This window comes from Chlorocebus sabaeus, chromosome 20, assembly GCF_047675955.1.
Source record: "Chlorocebus sabaeus isolate Y175 chromosome 20, mChlSab1.0.hap1, whole genome shotgun sequence".
NCBI classification, from domain to species: Eukaryota; Metazoa; Chordata; class Mammalia; order Primates; family Cercopithecidae; genus Chlorocebus; species Chlorocebus sabaeus.
The window spans coordinates 103,832,235-103,853,953 of NC_132923.1; the positions used below are offsets into that span (position 1 = coordinate 103,832,235).

At 52.3% G+C, this 21,719-nt stretch overlaps 1 protein-coding gene across 5 annotated transcripts in view; it reads right to left on the reverse strand.

Moving 5' to 3' along the window:
• Nucleotides 1-15,200, reverse strand: part of ZNF362 (zinc finger protein 362) — a 41,806-nt gene extending 26,606 nt beyond the window's left edge. For 2 of the 5 annotated variants that reach the window (XM_037996657.2, XM_037996661.2), the window contains exon 1: nucleotides 14,973-15,199. Coding sequence is in view for 2 of the 5 variants with exons in the window: in XM_037996653.2 (XP_037852581.1) it covers nucleotides 1,030-1,067 (38 nt within the window). In the remaining 3 variants the exon portion in view is untranslated. Of the gene's footprint in view, nucleotides 1-1,029; nucleotides 1,156-3,179; nucleotides 3,371-14,972 lie in introns of those variants that run through there. The other 3 variants (XM_037996653.2, XM_073007526.1, XM_037996659.2) reach the window with 3 other exon arrangements.
• Nucleotides 15,201-21,719: the final 6,519 nt, after the last annotated feature.

Sequence of the window (21,719 nt, forward strand, 5' to 3'; positions counted from 1 at the left end):
CCAGTTCCAAAGTCTCTCTCAAGCCCACCCACTCTTCTCCAACAGTCCCAGCCACTGTTGCCTCACCCGGACTGTGGAACAGCCCACTCTGTTTGCAGCCCAACATACCCGGGTTCCAATCTTGACTCCAACTCACCAGCTGTGTGATCTTGGGCAAGGCACTTGCTCCTACCCCCCATGGAAGGGATTAGCAGCCCAGAGCCAGGGACCTGACCCAGCCTGGAGAGGATCAGGGAGGACTTCCCAGGGGAGGTGATGCCTGCCTTGGGTCTTAAAGGATGAGTGGGAGTTAGCTAGGCAGAGGAGGGGTGGGAGCATTCCCAGCAGAAGCAACAGCTTGAGCAAAGGCCCCCCAGGCAAGGAGCCCAACAGTGTGTGAGGGGAGCCACGAGTGTTCGGTGTTGCCTGGCAGATGGGAGATGAGGCTGGAACCAGCAGCTGGGGCCAGACCTAAAAGGCTGCTCCCTGATTCCTAGGCCTGAAGGCTAGACTTGAAGCAGTAGGTGATGGGACAGAATCTGTGGTTGAGAAAGGCCCCTCTGAGTGCCCAGTGTAGAGGGGACTAGAAAGGCCAGAAGAAGAGGCAGCGGGAAGCCCCTGAGGAGCAGAGCAGAGAGGCAGGGGCTGCGCCTGGGCCAGGGAGGAGGGCGGCCTAAGAGGCCTGGAGCTGGAGGCCAAGGAAGCATGCAAAGTGCCCCCCACAGTGGAGCCCAGGGGGCCCACTGTATACCAATGCTGACAAACACAGCCATAGGAACATGCGGACAGACAGCACCAAACCCAGACACACATGACAGATACAGACCTGTGGCCCCAAACATGGACTGATGAGGACCCAGCAGCTGCCGTGAGGAAGAACCCACAGCCACCACGACACAGGAGGCCGCTACAGGAGGGTAAGCACACACCTCCCCCAGGGCAGACCCAGAGCGGGGCAGTAGGGGCACTCAGGGAAGAACACAATGCTTTAATCCCCCAAAGAACAAACCCTCATTGACAGAGTGCAACCTGGAATCACAAGCTCCTTACCTAGAGTGTCCTTTCCCACTTGGTGAACTTCTACTCATCCTTCAAGACCCAGCTCAAGTGTTCCCTCTTCTACGGAGCTTTCCCTGAACCCCCAGCCAGTCACTTCCTCTGTGTTCCCAACAGCACCTTGTATATGGGAATAACAATAACAATAATAACAATAATAATAGTAATAAAGTGCCAGCTACCATTGATTTTAACATCTATGTGTTGAATATGTCATGATTCATGTCACTGAATCTTCCCAATGACTCTGTGAGATGCACAATTAACAGAAGAAAGTGCAGCACAGAGAGATCGACCAACTTGCCCCAAATCACACAGCTAGTAAGTGATGGAGTTAGGATGCCCAGCACTGACCCAGCACTACAGGGCCAACTGCACTCCAGGGCAGTTATATTTTCCCGGGTGTCCTCCCCACCAGACTTCAAACTCTTCACAAGTAGGGTTGGTGCTCATTCATTTCTGCCAGCCTCTAGCCCAAGGTGGCCACTTCCAATGGACTGGGGACTGTGTCAGGATATTTTACAGCCATTATTTTACTCTCACAATAGACCTATTGTACAGATGAGGAAACTGAGGTCCAGAGAGGTTAAGCAAGTTGCCTTAGGTCACAGAGCTGAGTCTGAACTTGAAACTGGGTCTGTTTATCACCCTGTCCCAGAAGGGTGTCTCTGAGGCCAGCCCAGCAAGTTCCACAGAGGGGAACTGAGGGAGGGGGGTACTGAGGAAGGGGTACATCAGGTGCCAGGCCCTGCCACCTGGAGACTTTCAGACCTAGACAAATGGACACAAAGAGGACAGGCAGCCCAGGAGGAATGTCATAAGACTCACCCACTGCAAGGCAGAGGGGTTCAGTAAAGCAACTTATAGCCACCCGCTACCTCCCGTCCCAGCCCAACACACAGACATTAAAAAGTGAGATTTGGCTTGGCTGGGCTGGGCATGGTTCATGCCTATAATCCCAGCACTTTGGGAGGCTGAGGCAGGAGAATCGCTTAAGCCCAGGAGTTTGAGGCTGCAGTGAGCCATGATCACACCACTGCACTCAAGCCTGGGTGACAGAGTGAGAACCTGTCTTTAAAAAGAAGAGACTTTGCCCAGACCCCATGGCCACATGGGAACTAGCTCCTCACAAAGCAAATGCGAGAGAGCAGGACCCAAAACTGTCCGGATACTATGATTACAAAGGAGGCAAAAATAAAAACCTGCGTCAGAAAAAGAAAGCTTCAGGGAGCCACACCCAGAGGGAGGCTGGGAGCAAGGCAGGAGGCAGCTGGGGCCAATCTTGGTCTTTGTCTTTGTTTCTCTGATTTCCAAATTCTCGGTAATGCTGTTCCGTTTCTTAACAAAAACAATAAATTTATTCTTAAAAAATGAAAGAAAGTAGTTGGTAGCCCAGTGCGGGGAACAGATGGAAGGTCCAGAGGCACGGGGCAGTGGGAGGTCAGCGTCAGCTGCTGGTGGGCAGGCAGTTGACTGTTGCACGCCAGGCCCTGCACAGCCCCAGCCTCAAAGCACGCATGACTTGGAGGGTGGGTGTCAGGAAGGGCTACCTGGAAGAGGTGGCATTCCATCTCCACCATGAAGCTGATTAGGATCCTACAGGGTGGGGAGAGAAGAGGGTCTGCACCACCTCCCCTGCCCTGATACAGGCCCCCTTCAGCTCTGGCCTCAGCTATTGTAAGAGCCTCCTCACAGGTTCCCCCACTCCTCCATCCTCCACTCCATTACTGCAGTCACTGTAATTTTAATAAAATAAAAGATCCCAACCCTGACCTTCTTAGGACCCTCCATAGCTCCCTACTTCCTTCCAGACAATGTCTGGATTGCTTAAGCCTTACGTGTGCGGCCCCTGCCGATCTCTCTGGCTGTTCCACTTTGCACTGCACAGCCAGACTGAGCATCTCCCAGTTCCCCCAGGGCTCTGCTTCCCTTCTCACCTTCCACAGGCTGCATCCTCTCCCTGGTATTCTCTGCCCTCCCCATTTCACTAGTGAATTCCAATGCATCCCTCAGGCTACAGCTTACAGGCCACCTCTTCCTGGAAGCAATCGGGGACTACTCTGCCTCCATGCCCGGGCTGCACTGCGTGCTCTCCTCACTGCTCCCTTTGTACCCTGCATTTCCATCATCGGAACCTCTCTCACCCCATGTTCTGTCTGTTTGCTCATCCATCTCTGCTGCCAGACATGCGCTCCGTTGGGGAGGGATCATGGCTGAATCATTTATCTTTTAAACCCTGCACAGTATCTGACAAAGGTTTGGATTAATTAATCAATTACTTAATAATCAGGTGGGGGGAACTGAAAGGGCTGTGGCCTGGAGAGAAGGAAGCCCCCTCCCCCTCCTCCGAGTCCCCTCCACCCACTCTGGCACTGTGCTGTCCTCTGTGTTGCACTGTTCACTATTTCCTGTATCTAAGTCCTGTCTTCCTAATTGACCCCAGAAGGGGCTATGTGTGTTCTCTAAAGACTAGCCGATCCAAAAAGGATGTTAACAGCTAATAAACACAGAAAATGATTCTGCTTCCATAGCAGTGATAATTCTATGAGTTTAACCTATCAAAATAGCAGTAAGAAATAAGAAAACGCTAACACCCAATACTGGTGAGGGTATGGTGAAATTGGCACGCTCATGTATTATTGGTGGGAGTGTAAATTGTAACAATCATTTCTGAAAACAATCTGGCATGAATTTGTCAAGAGCTCTAAAAATGTCCAAACTTCCTGGCCTAGTGATCCCATTCTTGGTCATCCATCCCTAGAAAAATAGAGAAAAAGTTATAGGTACAAAGCTGTTTGCATCAGTGGTTTTTTACAACAGCAAAAACCTGGAACAGCCGAAATTTTAAATAGGTTCTGTGTAAGTCATGTTACTTGGTGACACAGTCTATGGTCGTTAATAACAGCTAATGTTACTGGCCTTGTAATGACTCATTTAACACTCACATTGGCCTGTCAGGAACTGAAGGCACAGAGAGATTAGGAAATTTGCCCAAAGTCAAGCAGTTAAGTGTACGATTTGAATACAGACAATCAGGCCCTAAAGCCCATACTCTCCACCCTGACACTGGATCCATTAAAAGGAAGGATTGAAACCACTCTGCAGTCATTTAAAAAACACTTGTGATAGTGGGGAAATGGGAAGATTTTTTTAAAACTGCATGTATAGATAGAGCAAGGATATCTATATGAAAACTGGGTGCTGAGAGAAAAGAGGGGAAGAAAACACCAAAAGGCTAACAGTGGTGATGTTTCTGGCTTGGAGCAGGGGCAGAGATGAGGTGGGTTTTTACTTATTTCATATCCCTGTTTTCTAATTTTTCTCCATGTCACAGCTAATGGGACAATAGGCCTGGAAGAGTATTGTTATGTGACTTTTTAAGGGAATATTTTTAATAAAACCAAAAGTTAAGCAAGGTTTGACAAAGCAAGATACCCCAAACCCCAGCCCAAAGCCCCACATAGGATTCTGGCCTAAGGCCCTGCAAGTTTACCCAGGAGAGTGGGGCACAGGGAGGGACAGGGGCCTGCTCAAAGTCCCACAGCAAAAGCCTCCAGCCCCACCCATGACAGCAGTGGGTGGGGGAGAGCAGTCACGAAGGGACTCCTGGTCCCATCCAGGGGCCCCAGCAGGGAGGACCAAGCTGAAGGAGAGCCTGCCCAGGGCACTAAGTCTACCGCTTAAAATCCTTCTTGGATTCCCATCACTTCTGGGGTGCAGTTCAGACTCCACAGTCTGATGCTCAGGCTTTCACCAAGAAGGTCCCCTGGCCACACTCATCTCACCAAGTGTGCCCCTTGGCACCATCCCTCCAGCATCAGGGCCCCCAGAACAAGGTGACCTGATGCGCCACGGCTCTGCACAGGCTGAGCCCTCCACCTGGGGGCCATACCTCCCAGCTGGAACCCTGCCTTCAAAACTCCGCTCAGCTGGCACTGCCTTGGGGAACTGTCTGGTTATCTGGTTATTTGTCCAGTCCCTCAAGTAGACTGTGGGCTCCCCAAAAGCAGGGCTTGGTCTGGTTCTTAGTTACAACACCTACCCCAGCGTAGCCCTACAGCTCACCCAGGTCTCCCCTCCTTTAAGTCTCAACTTAAAGGTCACTTTTGATGTTTCCCACATAGGAAATGGGCTACCCTGGTATACATTCCCATGGTCCTCTGCCTTCTCCCTGTCCCACCTTTGTATTAATACCATGCCTCTAAATATGCCTTAGGCCTGTCTCCCCATCAGCCATCGCTGCTGCAGCCCCAGAGCCCAGCGCCAGCCATGCAGTAGGGCCTCAAGTGTCTAGTATACACTGGGTACTCAACAGATGTTCACTGAGGGAATTGATGAGGAGGGGTTTTTCCATGTGAGCCGTAAAGACGTGGGAGGTTACCAGGAGAGCCATTGCGGCAGAAGGGCAGTGTGTGCAGAGGCTGGAAAACTGTTAACTCCCTGGGACAGTAAAGGTTTCTCAAACATAATCCCTGTCCCCAGAGAGGGGCAACAGCTACTGCTACAGTCGGGCTGGGAGGGAAGGGACGGTAGTGGCAGCATTCTCAGGAGGGTGAACTCATCTCACTGTGGGAAGAACAGACTTCAGGCAGGTGGGACTTACTGAAGGGGGAAGTGGAAATTGCAAGAGGGAGATACCAGAGGAGAGCATGGCAGGTGGCAAGAACTGCACGTGCAAAGGCCCCGAGGCAAGAAAGCACACGGCATCACGTGGGTCAGGGGTATAGCGCAGGAATTCACAAGGGAAGAAGGGTGGGGTGGCTGGAGCCATTCGTAAAGGACCAGAGTTCCAGGCTGAGGTGCTCTGGTGAAAGAACATAGAGGAGGACATGGGAGGTCCCTGAGCAAGGGAGGGCCATAGCCAAGGTCTTCAATGGATAAGCTGTTATGCGGCCAGAAGGATGACCTGGAGGGGATACGCAGATGGTCTAGGAGAGGGAAACTGAGGCTTCCCCTCTTTCAGGCTCCTGAGACATGCTCAAAGTTTGCCTCCCATGGCCCCTCTGCCCTCTGCCACTCCATGCAGCTAGAACCCTGAGCCCCAGATGCTGCACCCCACCCCACCCCACCCTCAAGACCTTGGCTAGGCCTGGCCAGCCCCAGAAACACACTCCTGGGAACTTCCTTCCCTGGAAGGAAAGAGGCACCCAGGGTCCTGGATCCAATTAGGCTGGGTTTCCGCAGCCCCATGGGGCTGGGAAGGGCTGTTTTCATTGTGACGGCAGGGTTGATCAGAGCGGGAGGGTTTGCTGTCTGTGCCCAGGTCAGTGGGAGCTGGGAGCCTGCCCCTTCCCCTCACTGGCGCTCCCCCTTCCCAACACCCTCACCCTCTCGGCCCCCCATTCCCACCTCCAGCTACCCAGAGACACCCAGGGTGGTTGACCCTCTCTAGTAGCCTCAGTGCCCTCATCTAGGGAAGGGGCCATGACACCCTCTCAGTTCTGAGAGAATGTTCTACAGGCTTGGAACACATCCCCCTCCCTACTTCTGTTTCTCCTGGGGACCCCCAGCTCCTATCCCCACAGGGAACTCCTTGTGCTGGTATGAAATGATGATGGTAATAATAATAGTTGCTTCCTCCATGCCAGGCACCTTAGGATACTTTACAAGCATTTCTCTCTCTGGCTCCTAACGACCTCATGAGGTAGATGCTGTGAGTGTTTTGAAATATAACATATATTCAGAAAGATGCTTAGAACATGAACAAACAGCTTAATGACTTATAAAGCAAGTATCAGGAGACTTAAGAAGCCCTCACCCCGGGTCCTTTCTCAATTTCAGTCCCCATGTGTCCTCCAAGCTTCTCTGGTCATCACTTCATTGGGGTCAGGAATGAGGCTCAGAGAGGTAACTAACCTGCCCAAGGCCATGCATCTGGTGCAGGCAGAGGTAACAGAACACTCTGGCAAGTCCATTTTCTCTCTGGGCCTCTTTTTCTGCCTCTTTAAGGTAAAGGGGTTCAACCAAATCATAGCCTGGGCTCCTGGACCCTTAAAGGGGAATGTGACAGCTTGAGGGTTAAAAGTCTGGATTCTGGAGGCAGATAGTCCCAGCTCAGGCCCTTGGGATTGTTACCAAAATCTCCAAGCCTCAATTTTCTCATCTGTAAACTGGGGATGATCATGGTATCTCCATGGGTTGTACGGAGGACTAAGTGAGCTAATATGGATAAAATCTTTCGAACACTGCCTGACACACAGTGAGGACTCCTGAACAGTCAGCTGCCGTTGCTGTTGCTAGGTTCTCCAAGGCCTAAGGGAGTTTTTCCCAACGTTCCAAAGACCCACATGGAAATCTGACCAGCCAGTGATGCCATCTGGGGGGTGGGGAGTGGCAGTAGCTCTAGGCGGCCTTCAGGACCCACAGGGACCATTCTTTTGACTGGCAAAGATCCAGGTCTGAGATTCACTGAAAACAGGAAAGCCAACTGCTGGACTCTGGCTCTGGCCCGGCCCTCAGGAGCTTCTGAGACAGGTCTCAGGGGTCCTGGACAGGGAACCCCTGGCAGGTAGTCAAGCCTGCTTCCCTGCTATACCCCAGGACCTCCAGGGCAGGCAGCCTGTGGGGCAGGCCAAATAGGCCTCCAGCTGGGGTGCAGGCCAGCAGACAGAGCGGGCCCCAAGCAGGCCACAGCAGCAAAGGGAGGGCTGGGCTGGGCTGGGCTGGGGAGAGACAGGAGTGGGGAGGGTATGGGGTGGACAAATGGCTCTCGGGGAACAGGCCAGGGAAGACTGGCTACAGGCCCCACCAGACTCAGCCTCACCTGCTGCCTCATCCCCTGCACCTTCCCTAGGTCCCAGTGCCACCACCTTCTCGTCCCTGGATTTCTCACCTCGGGGTCTCCACCCAGGCCGTTCCCTCTGCCTCTCCCCCATCATCAGTCATCATAGTGACCAAAATCTCTAATCTTAATCATCATGCGGCCAGGCACCGTGGCTCATGCGTGTTATCCCAGCACTTTGGGAGGCTGAGGTGGGTATCACCTGAGGTCAGGAGTTTGACACCAGCTTGACCAACACGGCAAAACCCCATCTCTACTAAAAATACAAAAATTAGCCGGGTATGGTGGCACACGCCTGTAATCCCAGCTACTCTGGAGGCTGAGGCAGGAGAATTGCTTAAGCCTGGGAGGTGGAGGTTGCAGTGAGCCAAGACTGTGCACTGCAGTCCAGCCTGGGTGACAGAGTGAGACTCCATCTCAAAAAAAAAAAAAAATCATCATCATCATTTGTGTGATCTTTTTTACAGTGCCTGTCTACCTCCGCTAGGGCAGGGACCTATATACATCAGGTTTCCTCCCCCCTATCCCCAGCATCTAGCACAAGGCCTGGATATAGTAAATGCTCAAGAAATACTAGTGAATGAAGGCAGGAGATGGAAATGAGCTGCCGGCTCCACCATTTCCAGCGGATCTAGGCCAGGTGTGGGTGCAGGCGTGAGTGCAAGGGTGTGTATGAGACATGCTGCGCAAGGCCTAGAATTTGAGGCTATCTTATCTCAAGTGTAAATGAGTGTGCGCATGCAAGACTCATCTACATGTAAAAACACACGTGTGCACAAGGAGGCCTGAGGGAGCAGAGCTGTGTTCAGATGAACACCATGCGTGTGGGAGAATGTGCAGATGATCAAGCATGTGGCTGAGTGCTGTTTCCCAGGAGAGGGCACTTTGGTATGTGGTCCTACCAGTGGCAAGAGAGCATGCATGTGCTCCTGTGTGATGTGTGTACCGTGTGTGCATGCACACTCCAGCAAACATGCTTCCTGAACTCCTGGCTCCTAGGGGTCCAGTTTAGGACATCTGTGGTGGTATTTCTGAAATAGCAGAGGAGTGCTCCACATTGGCAAGGATGGTGCAGGAGGTAGGGTTGGGGTGGTCATGGAAAAGCCAATAGTGTGAATATGTATGAATGTATTTGAGTGTGTTGAAGGGTTGTGCCCCCTCTTAGGCAGGTGCACCCCCACAGAGCCGCAGAACCTGGAATGGCTGCCTAGACTGTCCCCTTAAGAATCCTAAAGCTGGCCAGGCGTGGTGGCTCACACCACTTTGGGAGGCCGAGGCGGGCGGATCACGAGGTAGGAGATTGAGACCATCCTGGCTAAGTACGGTGAAACCCCGTCTCTACTAAAAATACAAAAAAAAATTAGCTGGGTGTGGTGGCAGGCGCCTGTAGTCCCAGCACTCGGGAGGCTGAGGCAGGAGAAAGGCGTGAACCCGGGAGGCGGAGCTTACAGTGAGCAGAGATCGCGCCACTGCACTCCAGCCTGGGCAACAGAGCGAGACTTCATCTCAAAAAAAAAAAAAAAAAAAAGAATCCTAAAGCCTTTGCCCAAAGTTCAGAAAGGGACCCAGATGGTGGAGACCCCACCAACGGTATCCTTGTGGCCACATGGATGAGGCAGGGAACAAAGCAGGACCTCTTAGGCGCCAAAGTCAAATCCCTCGGCCTTCCCTACACACCTTATCCACTAAAGACACTACTCAGCCACCTCCCCCAAATTCCAGCCAGCCTCCAAAGCCTAGTTCCAGCCCCGGTTCTAGAAAGCCATCCCCATCACCATGGCCCCAACCCACTCTCAATGCAGCTGGCTTCCTCAATCTCCCCCCAAGTGCCAGGTGCACCCTGTGCATCCAAAAATGTTGCCCCCATTGTACAGGGGTTTCTTCTCCACTAGAGAAGAAGCAGCTGTCCCATCGAGTGCTTTCCCCTGCCTTTGAACCCCAAAGCAGATACTGTGGCAGCCTGTTGGGCTCTGGGGAGCAGACAGAGATGCACATGGCCTTGGACAAGGCCTGCTCCTCTCCCTTCCTACTTCAATTTCCCCAACGGGTAGAACGAAGTTTGGCTAGATAATCTGGGACATCCACCTCGCTCCTAATAGTGCATGATTTTAGATCTCACATGATTCTCCAAGAATTGCACGTATAAATGTCATCAGATACACACTTTATTGGAGAGATAACAGTGTCTCCTTTTCCTGAGTACACCAAGCCTGACCAATTACCCCGGATGAGTGCCGAGCACCAGGCTAGAGAGAGAGGAACTCAGAAATCCTGAGGGTTCATGTGGTCTTTGTGCATCAATTCATTCATTCTTACATTCAACAATGCACTGAGGCTGTCTGCCTTTCTTCCTACAACCCAGTGGGAAGAAAGAGGCTACTGAAACCAGGAATCCACAAGGTCAAAGGCACTGGGAAACCATGACACTAACATCACTTCCCAGGCGTTACACACAAGGGAGGTGCAGCACTTTACACATTGTAAAGAAGAAAATCTTACTAGCAATGAGAACTTTCTGACAGCAGGAAGCTAGGTGGCTGGTTAGGAGGGAGCTCACTGGAGGGGGGTTTAGGCACAGACCAGAGGCCCTTTTGACAAGGGTGTGGGAAAGGGATTCCTGCTCTGTGCAAGGGTCAAGTGAGGTTGGGCTTCCCCTCAACAGTTGAGGGATTCTAAGGAGTCCCCAGAGTGCTAGGTTCAAATCCTAGCAACTGCTCCATGATACCTAAGTATCTCTGTGCCTCAGCTTCCTCACCTGTAACTATGTTAATATTTATAAAGGCTTTTAGAACATGGCGTGGCACAAACTGAGCACTCTGTGATGCTAAATAAGGCAGTGAGAGTCCACTTTGTAAGATTCTAAACCTAAGACTGGATCATGCTATCATGCTAAGATTCCAAGTGTCAAAGGTTCTGAGCTGGAAAGCTTCTCAGATGCTAAAGCTCTGAGATTGGAAGAGACTTGGATTCTTAGATTCCATGATTTAATCATCTCATTATTTCCTAACAACAGCCCTGAGTCTCCCGGAGGGAGAAGGAGAAGACAGCCCTCCGTGTAACTTTATCTCCCAGGCAATGCGCTGCCACACCTGGACTTCCTAACATTTCCTCACCTCTACAAAAGCCCCAGCCACGCCACACCAGAACCACCTGCTCACTCACACGCATGGCGCTTCAGCATGTTCTAGTGGTGTAGACAGGCAAGAAGTGTGAATAAATACACGAGAGGGTTTCAGATACTGGTGAGAGCCACAAGAGAAAAGAAAAAGCGGCTGATGTGAGAGAGTGAGAGTAGGAAGCTATTTTAGAGCAAGTGATCCAAGCAGACCCTCTGAGGAGGTAACATTCAAATAAAAACCTGTGAAACAAGAAGGTGCCAGTCATGTAAACACTCAGGGAAAAGCTGTCCTGGTGGGGAAATGTGCAAAGGCCCTGCCACCAGGCTTCGTGAATTCAAGGTGCAGAACGAAACTAGTGTGTGGCTGGAGGTGGCGATGGGATGCGGGGAGCCAAGGTTGAGAGGTGGGCAGAGCCTGGACTATTAAGGGCCTTGTAGGTCCAGAAAGTACTTCGGATATTTTGTCTTCTAAATGCCTAGGAAACATAAGAAGAGTTTCAGCAGGGGAATGACAAAGCAGACCAGGGCTTGCAGGGTGCTCAGATCATGTGCCTCATTCTGAAACCACCATCACCATTCTCAAAATCATGGCAGGGCCTAGGACAGTAATCAGCAATCCTTATAACTCAGTGGGTACATACTGAGCTCCCACCACATGCCTGGCCAAGACGGGGAGACATGTCATACACTGTCTTGATATCACTCCCAACAACCCATGAGAGATTCACAGAAAGTACCCCATTTTAGGGTTGAGGAAACTGAGGCTCAGAAAGGGAAAGAATGTGCTCAAAGTCACAGAAGCCATGTGACACAATGGGACCTAATCTCAGGACCCAGGTCTACCACTGTGAAGCTTTATGGGACTCCTTTGGTGTTTTCAAGACTTCCATTCTCTGAGAGCCCTCCCCTGGGGACTCATGGAGGTGCCCAGCGAACACTGCCCTGGCTAGTGCTTCATGCACCTGCAGTCTCACCCCTTCTTCCTGGTTGGCTTTAGAGCCCTGGAGGACTACACTTGTATCTCACATGTCTGTGCAGTGTGGGCTGGGTGAGCTAAGGACTGCACAGAAGACCAGATGGGTAGATTACTGAGATGACTACCCAATAAACTAATTAATGGATAATGAAAAATAAAGGAATGATCTGGCAACAAATGAATGAATAAAATAGCCCGTGGCAGAAGAAGGAACGAATGGCTCCTCATTTTACAGAGGGACAAGGCAGAAAAGTGTCTGCCCAGGGAAGGGCTAGGGCCAGCCTGGCTTCAGACCCGGTCCCCACCTCACCCACACATCTGCTTCCTCCTTTCCATGTGGGACCAGCTTGCCTCCGTCCCCAAGCCTGCAGATAGCCTATTCCTTAGTCCCTGGGACAAGTTCATGTCTCCATGGAGCACTGGCTGTTATTCCATGACACCAGCACCAGCACCAGCACCCACTAGCAATTCCTGCCATCCTGGGGCCCATGCAGCCTGGGAATGGGAAAAGAGGCTCATTGTCCCTCTGAGTGTCACAGAGGAAGGGAGGCAGGAGATCAAGGTCCGGTTCTGAGACGCAAATCACTGACTTCCAGCCAGTAGCTTCTCCTCTCTGAGCCCAGGTGACCTCCTGACAGCTAAGCCTTTTCAGCTCTGACATTCTTTGGGTGGGGTGGGCCTCTGGATTTTTACACAGTCACTGGATTCAGCAGAAGAATTAGCCCAAAACCTAGAAGAGTCCTTCCCACAAGCACCAAAGTCCACCTGGGGAAAGACCAGACGAGGAGCCTGCAGGCCTGAGTTTAAGCCTCCTCTGCCACTGTTCAACCTCTCTGAGTCTTATTTTCCTTATAATGAGGTTCATAATCCCCACTAGGACAATTTAACCCCAACTGAGTTTCTGGGAGAACCTGATGTGATAACCACCACACCATACTGTGCAAACTGTAAAGTTCAATTCTCTCAGGGAGGATTATTATGGCAGGGGGTAGGAGGGGGTGAAGGGATCATGCTGTCCCATTCTAGTCCAGTTCTGTTCAAAACGGATCTTCCAGGGGTCCAGGCCCCCCATGGAGAACAGTGGAGGGAGCCTAGCAGTGGAAGCCTTAAGACCCAGGTCCCGGGTTCAGCCTCCTTCTACCTGGTAGCGTGACTTCGGGCAAGTCACTTCCTCTCTCTGGACCTCAGTTCCTCCATCTAAAAATCACCTGACTTTGTACCCTCTGGCCAAGGCATGCCAAGTTCCACAGCCCTGAACCCCTAACCCCAGCTTTCAACCCCCAACTCTGTCTTCTGGGAGCTCACTCTGTCTAGTGGAGCCAGCACACAAACCAGGAGTGACACTAGAAGGGTCTCCCCTCCAAGAAATGCTGGAGTAGGGGACAGATGAGAGGCCAGGCCCAACACTGCCCCCAGTGCCTTGGACAGCGCCAGTCATTCACCCCAGACCTTGTGGGCCCGGCCTTCAGATCCCCCTCGGCAGCCTGCGGAGCCAGCAGGCCCTGACCTGTCCAGCAAGATACTTCAGGAACTTAACCGAAGTCCAAAGTGCTTCTACCTCCAGGGCGTAGGGCAGGAGTGGCAGAAAGGAATAAGAGCATACCACAGGAGTGAGGCTCACACCGAGGGGGACTAGCAAACCAGATTACCTTTCCTGCCCCTCCCCTCAGACAGGACCCACTGGGCTGCAGGCCTGCACCCAACCAAAAGTTCATCATAGGGTGGGGTCAGGGAGGCATTACCACCAGCTGCCACCTCTGGGGGCAGGAGGACCACCAGGTTGGGGAGGGGGCTCTCCAACTGCAAAGGGCCAAGCTCACTTGCCTCAGGGTCCAAGGGTCACCCCAGGGCCTAGGCAGGATTCCAGCCTACATGGGGGGTCCTGGCCACCCATGAAGGAGACAGGCCCACCGCCACACACACAGCTCCCAAAGGTTCCACACTGCTCGAGGACAGGGTGGTGGGACAGCAGGATTATTTCCTCATGCTAGGCGTCTTTGCTGAAAATCCTGGGCCCACTCTGAGCCCCTCTTGCCAGCCCTCTCCCCCAGATCTGAGGATCTAGCTCCTTACAATGCCATGTTTATAGAGCTCCTTCCAAAAAATGTTTCCCAGTTTCCCCAAAACTGCCATCCCCAACCCTCCACATCTGCCCCCCCTTCGGCCCCCCATCCCGCGCAGCTCTGAGGAAACCGGCAGTTAACTTTTCCCAAAAATCCTGCAAAAGCAGCTGGCTGGGGGAGAAATGGGCCTCGAGATCCTTTCGCGGCATTTCACCGCCTTCCAAAAAAAAAGAAAGAAAGAAAGAAGCAAAGCAAAGCAAACTTTCGGAGTTAACTTTAAATTCCCAGCCCTCCCCCCGCCCAAATCGCCCGGCAGCTTCCCTTTTTTTTTTTCTTTAAAGTGCAATTGCATTGTGTCTCACCTCCCCGAAAGGCTCGCGGCTCTCTCCAAAGAAAAGGAAAAAAGCCAGCCCTTCGGGTGCCCCCTCTGCTTCCAGCCGCCTCTCCCACATTCTCAGACAGTTTTATTAAAATTTTCAGACAAAAGAAAAACAAAAATGGCAGCCTGGCTTATTTTTAAAACAGGACAGGGACGCCATATTCTGCAGATCTGCAAAAAAAGGGAGAAATCCGGCACTGGCCGCTCCACCGGGCCGGCTGCAAAGTGCGCGAACCGCGCCGTTTGCAATCCGTTTATTTGCATTAAGCCCCATGAATCATTGTTTACCGGAGAATTGCAGCAGGGTTTGAATAGCCCGGCTTAAGAAAACACACACACACACGCGCGCGCGCACACACACACACACGCACACACACTCGGAGACCAGCCCCAGACACGCCGCGGGAGACACTTCCTACCCCGCGCGCCCCGCCGCCGCCGCCGCCGCTCCGGGCTGGGCTCGAGGCGCAGGCGGCCCCGGGCCCTCGGAGCGCCCCGGCCCGCGCTGACAGCGCCCGCGCCCCGGCCCGGCCCCCGCCCGCAACTCGGCGCAACTTTCCCGCGGGCAGGCGCCCGCCGCCGCTGGGCCCGCTCCCCGCGCGCCCCGGGCCCGCACGGACCTGGCTATACTGGCGGCGCCTCCGGGACGCGGCCGCAGCCCCGCGCCCGGCGGCCCGAGCAGGGCCGGGCTGGGGCTCCGGCTCAGGCTCCGGGCTCGGGCTCCGGCTCCGGCTCCGGCTCCGGCTCGCTGCGGAGCCGCGCGCAAACCTTCCGGGTCGCCTGCTGTTCACTTCTGGGTTCTGCAAGCGCCGAGGCGGCGGCGGCGGCGGCGGCGGCGGCGGCGGCGGCGGCGGCGGCGGCGGCGGGAGGCTGGGTCTGCAGCGCCGCGCGGCCCCCCGTGCGCTCGGCGAGCCCCCGCGCCAGGCGCCCGGCTCCGGGGGGGCCGCGTCGGGCCCCCGCCTCTCCGGCTGCGCAGCCCGTCCGGCCCCGGGCCCTCCCGCGAGTGGGCAGCGCCGGGCGCTGGCGACTGCGCGCGAGGGGAGGGGGCCGGGCGGGGGGCGGGGGCGGGCCGCGCGCTGGGGTCCCCGCTCGGGCCCCGGGGCCTCGTCTTGCGCTCACCGCCGCCGCCGCCGCCGCCGCCGCCGCCTGGCAAAGTTGCGCTGCGCCCCCCCGCTCGCTCCGCGCCGGAGGCAGAGCCACAAAGGAACTCCTCGCCCCCACTCCGCCCCCCTGAGCCGCGCGGGGAGGGCACCGGCGCCCGGCCCTAGGACAGCCCCTTCCCCAGCGCGGGGGCTCCCGGGGCCCCGGCGGCCGCGGCCATTGTCCCGCCCAGGCCCGGCGGCTGCCTCGCCACCCCACTCCCGGGTGATGGCGGGCTAGGGACATGGGCCTGGCGGGCCACGGTCCTGACCAGGCCGAGCCCGTGCGGTGCCAGGCTGCCCCTGGGGGTCTCCCTCGAAGAAGGCCGCCTGGAGGGGACCCCCAGAATGAACCCTCACCCCTGATAACAAACGACCGTGCTCAAAATCCAGGCCGATTTTTTTTAAGACGAGGACATAGGGGTGGGGAGTAGAAGTTTGCACAGGCCCAGCCACCCCTCCCTCGCTCTAGGCCGGATCCCCAACGGATGGGGCGGCCTGAAGCTGGCAGCGGCTCTTCTCGCAGAGTCTATCAGAGGTGGCACCGGCTGTCCCCCGGCTCCAGACCTCAGAGCCATCTGTATGACTCCTCCTCCCGCCTCACCCTCCCCAGCCAATCAGTCACCAAGTCCTCCTGATTCGGCCTCCCGAGCTGTGTCAGCTTCCAAACTTCACTTCTACCTGAGGAGGCAGCCGGTTCCCGGATCTCTTCACTGGCTTAGATTTCTATGACATCCACCACCACCCGACCGCTGGGCCAGGATGGATGAGGGCTGGCCCTGCCCTCAGGGAGCGCGCAGTCCCCAGGCAAGGGCACACAGATAAACAATCATCTGCCGGTGTTTGTCCTCCAGGAAGCATTTCCAAATTCAGTAAATATTCATAGAGGACCTACTAAACATCAAACACTGTACTGGTTGGCTGGGAGCATAGCAATTAAAAAACTGGATGATGCCCCTGCCCTCACCAAGATTCTATTCTAGCACAGGATGGCAAACACTGTGGGCAACTGGAAGACAGGGCCCATAGGGGCTGCTTGTTCTCAAGCCCCAAGCACAGTGCCTGGCACAGAGCAGAGGCACAAGAAACCTGTGTGGCGTGAATTAGTTGGAATTTTAAAGCATGGCGGGAGAACACAGAGGAGGTCACTCTTTTTTCCAGAGAGGTGGAGAGGGCTTCAGAAATTGGCTCTGAGGTGAGCGAGGTGGGGAAGAAAGGAAGGCCTTCCAGTTTCCAGAAATGATGATAATCAAAGGACCAACCCATTGCTGAGAAATTCAATGAGATAATAAATTAATAAACGGGGGAAGAAGAGACAAATTGCCTATGCAGAAGAATTCCAAATGATTTATGCAGACACTCAGGGAGGGGGAGCATCACTCCCTACTCCTTAGGAGTAGATTGCAGATAGTGACGTCCTCCCCAAGCGCACAGTATGGAAAGGGAGGGGAAAGGAGTAACTTTACGGGGAGAGACCTGATGACTGCTACTTAGAAAAGTGATCAAGGCCAAGATCGACAGCCACAAATCATGCTGATACGTGCTTGATACTATGTGATGAAAATGACACTTTACCTTTGTGGTCTTCCTCCCAATAACCCATAACCCCAGCCTTGTGAGAAAAACAGACTCCAACAATGGGCTATCCAACAAAATTGCTGGCTGACCAGTACCCCTCAAAACTATCAAGGTCATCCAAATCAAGGAAAAGTCCGAGAAACCATCACAGCCAGAGGAGCCTAAAGACACGGCCAGGCGCAGTGGCTCACGCGTGTAATTCCAGCACTTTGGGAGGCCAAGGCGGGCGGATCACCCGGTCAGTGTTTGAGACCAGCCTGACCAACATGGTGAAACCCCATCTCTACTAAAAATACAAAAATTAGCCGGGCATAGTGGCGCGTGCCTGTATCCCAGCTACTCAGGAGGCTGAGGCAGAAGAATCGCTTGAACTCCAGAGGCGGAAGTTGCAGTGAACTGAGATGGCGCCACTGCACTCCAGCCTGGGCAACAAGAGCAAAACTCTGCCGCCCCCCTCCCCCACCGAAAAAAGACAAAAGACACATAACTACTAAATGTAAAAGACATTAGGTAAAAACAATCTAAATAAACTATGGAATTTAGTTATTAATAACAATAATGTATCAAGGAAAGTATATACCAAGAATTGTAACAAATTATAACAAATAGTAACATAAGGTATTACTCATAGGAAAATTAGAGGAGGTATATGGGAACTCTCTGTAATATCGTCTCAATTTTTCTATAAATCTAAAAATGTTCTAAAAAATAGAGTCTACTATAAATTTTGAAATTAATACCTTTAATTAATTAAGGCTTTAATTAATTTTAAAAGGTATTAATCATGGCATTGCTGAGTGGTTCAATGAAATAGCACCTAACACATTCTAAAGTTATGTTATCATCAATATCATCATTATCATCATCATTCTAGGCACTTAGAACAACAGCACATGCAAAGGCACAGAAATTTAGAATGGAAAGGCATGTGGGAGACAGGATCCTGAAGGCCTTGAGTGCTGAGCTGGAGCCTTTGGAAGGAATTTATGGGGGAAGGGTACACGCTGGCCCACCTTTGCCCCACCAGTCTCCTCCCTAACCACCTGGAAAGCTGTGCTCCAGCCAGCCAAAATGAGCTGCCATCTAAGGCCTTGCTATCTCACTTCTGAGGACTTTGCCTATGCTGTTCCCTCTGCCTAGAACACCGTCCCTTGCCCTTTCGCCTCACCTTTTCTGACCACCTTCAATTTATCCTTCAGGTCTTAGCTTAGACATTTTTTTAAAAGCCTTCCAGAACCTTCCAAGATGCTATGAATATGATTTGGATGGAGGCAGTTGGGGTGAGGTGCAGGAAGCTAAGGATGGAGAAACTGAGCTCAGCTCTTTGCCACTGGCACCCATCCCCCTTTCCCCCAAATCCAGCCACACTAGATGCTGCCCTGTCTTTGAACACACCATCCACCTTCATGATGCCTGGCCTCTGCTCATGCTGTTCCCTCTGTCTGGTATTCTTAGTCCTTTTCTCCTCATCTCTTATCTCTGTAGTGAACACCTGCATGTCAAGTCTTAGCTCACGCATCACCTCCTGTGTGAAGCCATTCTAGATCCTTCACATGGAAAGGGCACTTTCCTCTGGTTCCCAAAGTGTCCATGGTCCTCCAGCCACACTGCTGGCAACACACTCATCATGCTGCATCGGCATAAATGTTTGCTGAATGGATGGACAGCAAGCCCACTGTCATCCTCTCCAATTCTGCAAAACTTTACTCTCCTCTAGGAGGCCTTCCCTGGCGGCTCCAGCCCATTAACCCCTCTCCCTTTCTTTTTTTAGCAGTTAGCCCCTAATTGTATTCTAACTATTGCGTGTGTAAGAATCAATCTCTTGGATTAAATTCTTTAAGGAAGGAACCATGTCTCACATTTTCTGTTTTTTCACTCATTCAAGTATTTACAAAGCGCCTACTCCAATGTTTCAGTTAGGGTCTCAGGCTCTGGAGAGGCAGCAGTGAAGAAGACCCCAGCTCTGCACAAATAGAGCACTGTCTTAACCAGACTATGCTGCAGTAACAAAGAACTCCAAAATCCCAGTGACATAGCACCAGAGTCATTTATTGCCCACTTGTGCCACATGCCCATCATGGTTCCTCTGCTTTAGTCACTCAGAGACCTAGGCTGAGGAGTCCCTTCCATTTTGGAGCTGCACCCACTGGAACTTGTGACCTTCTCAGTTACCATGGCAGGAAGAAAGAGAATGGATGGTGTTTCTGGTTGTTGTTGTTGTTGTTTTGCGATGGAGTTTCACTCTTGTTGCCCAGGCTAGAGCACAATGATGTGATCTCGGCTCACCACATCCTCTGCCTCCTGGGTTCAAATGATTCTCCTGCCTCAGCCTCCCAAGTAGCTGGGAATTACAGGCGCATGCCACCATGCCCAGCTAAGTTTGTATTTTTAGTAGAGACGTGTTTCTCCATGTTGGTCAGGCTGGTCTCAAACTCCTGACCTCAGGTGATCTGCCCGCCTCAGCCTCCCAAAGTGCTGGGATTACAGGCATGAGCCACCCGACGCCCAGCCAAGAATGGATTTTTTTTTTCAGGCATGGATTTTTCACTGCTTCTGCCTGGAGGTGACACATACACCCCTTCTCACCATCCATTGGCCAAGACTAGTCACATGGTCCTGCCTGCTGCAAGGGAGGCTGGGAAATACAGTGCTCCTCTGGAAAGAGAATAGACTGGACATGGGTGAGCTCTTCCACCGTCTGTCCCAGGAGAAAGAATTTAGCAAATAATTACTGAAGTAATGCTTTAATTAGGTCTCATAAGTGCTACAAAGGAGAGGCTGGAAGTGTCTGGAGAGCATCTGAGAGAAGATTAGGGAGGGAGTCCCAGAATAAGGGACATTTAAGCTGGGACCAGGGAAGAGTGTTTCCAACAGAGAGAACAGTATGTGAAGGTTCTGGGGCAGGAAGGAGTTTGACACATTGAAGGGCCAGAAAAGAGAAGGGAGCTGTGAAGTGACACTGAGGGCTGGATGTTCCAGGCAGGCCCAGATAGGTAAGGGTTTAAGATTTTAGCCTAAGGGTAAAGGAAGTCCCGGGGAGGAGTTAAGCAGAGATGTGATATGGGCAGAGTTTTCTCCAAAAGGCCTATGTGGTTGCTGAGGAGAGAATGGACTGGAATGGGGCAGAGTAGGGAAGCAGTGGGGGCGCTGGGGGCAGTGAGGAGACTTTCAGAGTCCTCTAGGTGAAAGGTGGCAATGGCTTGGACCTTGGCATTGGCAGAGGTGAAGAGAAGTGGAAAAACATGGGATTTATTAAGGAATCAGCCCTACTAGGACTCGGTGACTGATAGATGCGGGGAGTAAGAAAGCAGGAGGTGTCCAGGTGACTCACGGGTTTTGTAGCCCTCATAGTGCCCAGCCCAAGGCTGGCTCCATTATATTGTATCCCCAGCATGTTCACTGTGGGACCTTGACCTTGGACTCATCTGGGACATCCAGCTCTCAGTGTCATTTTGCAATCCCACCTCATTCCACTCCAGATTCCCTGTTCTTTCTGTCCCTTCAGTGTGGCAAGCTCCTTCTTGCCATACAGCCTTCACACTCCATTCTCTCTTTTGGAAATACTTCTCTCAGCTCCTCCCTGATGTCGGCTTAAATGTCCCTCTCTGTCATCAAGCTAGCTAACCACCTCCTCGTTCTGCAGGAGGAGGAGTGTACCTCCCATCAGAACTAAAAACACTCTCAAGCATCAACACATGCACTTTCTTCTTCTTTTTTTTTTTTTTTTTTCCTTCAACTTTTACATTCCAGGGTACGTGTGCAGGATGTGCAGATCTGTTACATAGGTAAATGTGTGCCATGGTGGTTTGCTGCACAGATCAACCCATCACCTAGGTATTAAGCCCAGCATCCATTAGCAATTCTTCATGATGCTCTTCCTCCCCTGCTCCCCAAATAGGCCCCAGTATGTGTTGCTCCCTCGCTATGTGTCCATGTATTCTCATTGTTCAGCTCCCACTTATAAGTGAGAACGTTCAGTGTTTGGTTTTCTGTTCCTGCATTAGTTTGCTGAGGATAAAGGCTTCCAGCTTCATCCATGTCCATAGAAAGGACATGCTCTCGCTCCTTTTTATGGCTTCATAGCATTCCATGGTGTATATATAGCACATTTTCATTATCCCGTCTATCATTAATGGGCATTTGGGTTGGTTCCATGTCTTTGCTACTGAACATATGCACTTTCTACTTGGACCCTCTACAGTACTCCTGAGAGGGAGGCTGGTAGGAACATTATCCCCATTTCACAGTGGGAAAAACTGAGGCCAGAGAAGGGAAGTGGTTAGCTACATCTTGGGGCCAGGTCTCTAGCTGAGGTCCTCTAACTCCTAGTTCAGAGTTTCTTTTACTGCAGTGCCTGGTACATAGTGAGTGCTGTATGGCATTTGCCAAGAGAATAAATGAATGAATGAATGAATGAATGAGCACATGACTGTCTGCCCATTCACTTCTTTACCTTTGCTCATTTTGTTTTCCTCAAAGAGGCTGTAGATTGAGCTAGCAGATTAGGTTTAAGAGTCCCAGAGAGCTGTTTGAACCCTAGCTTTGTCATTTAAAGACAGTGACTTTAGGCAAGTTTCTTCCTCTCAGTGCAAAGTAAGGATGCAAATACCTACTTTATAGAGCAGGTATTAAAAGAGAATGTGTGGGTTA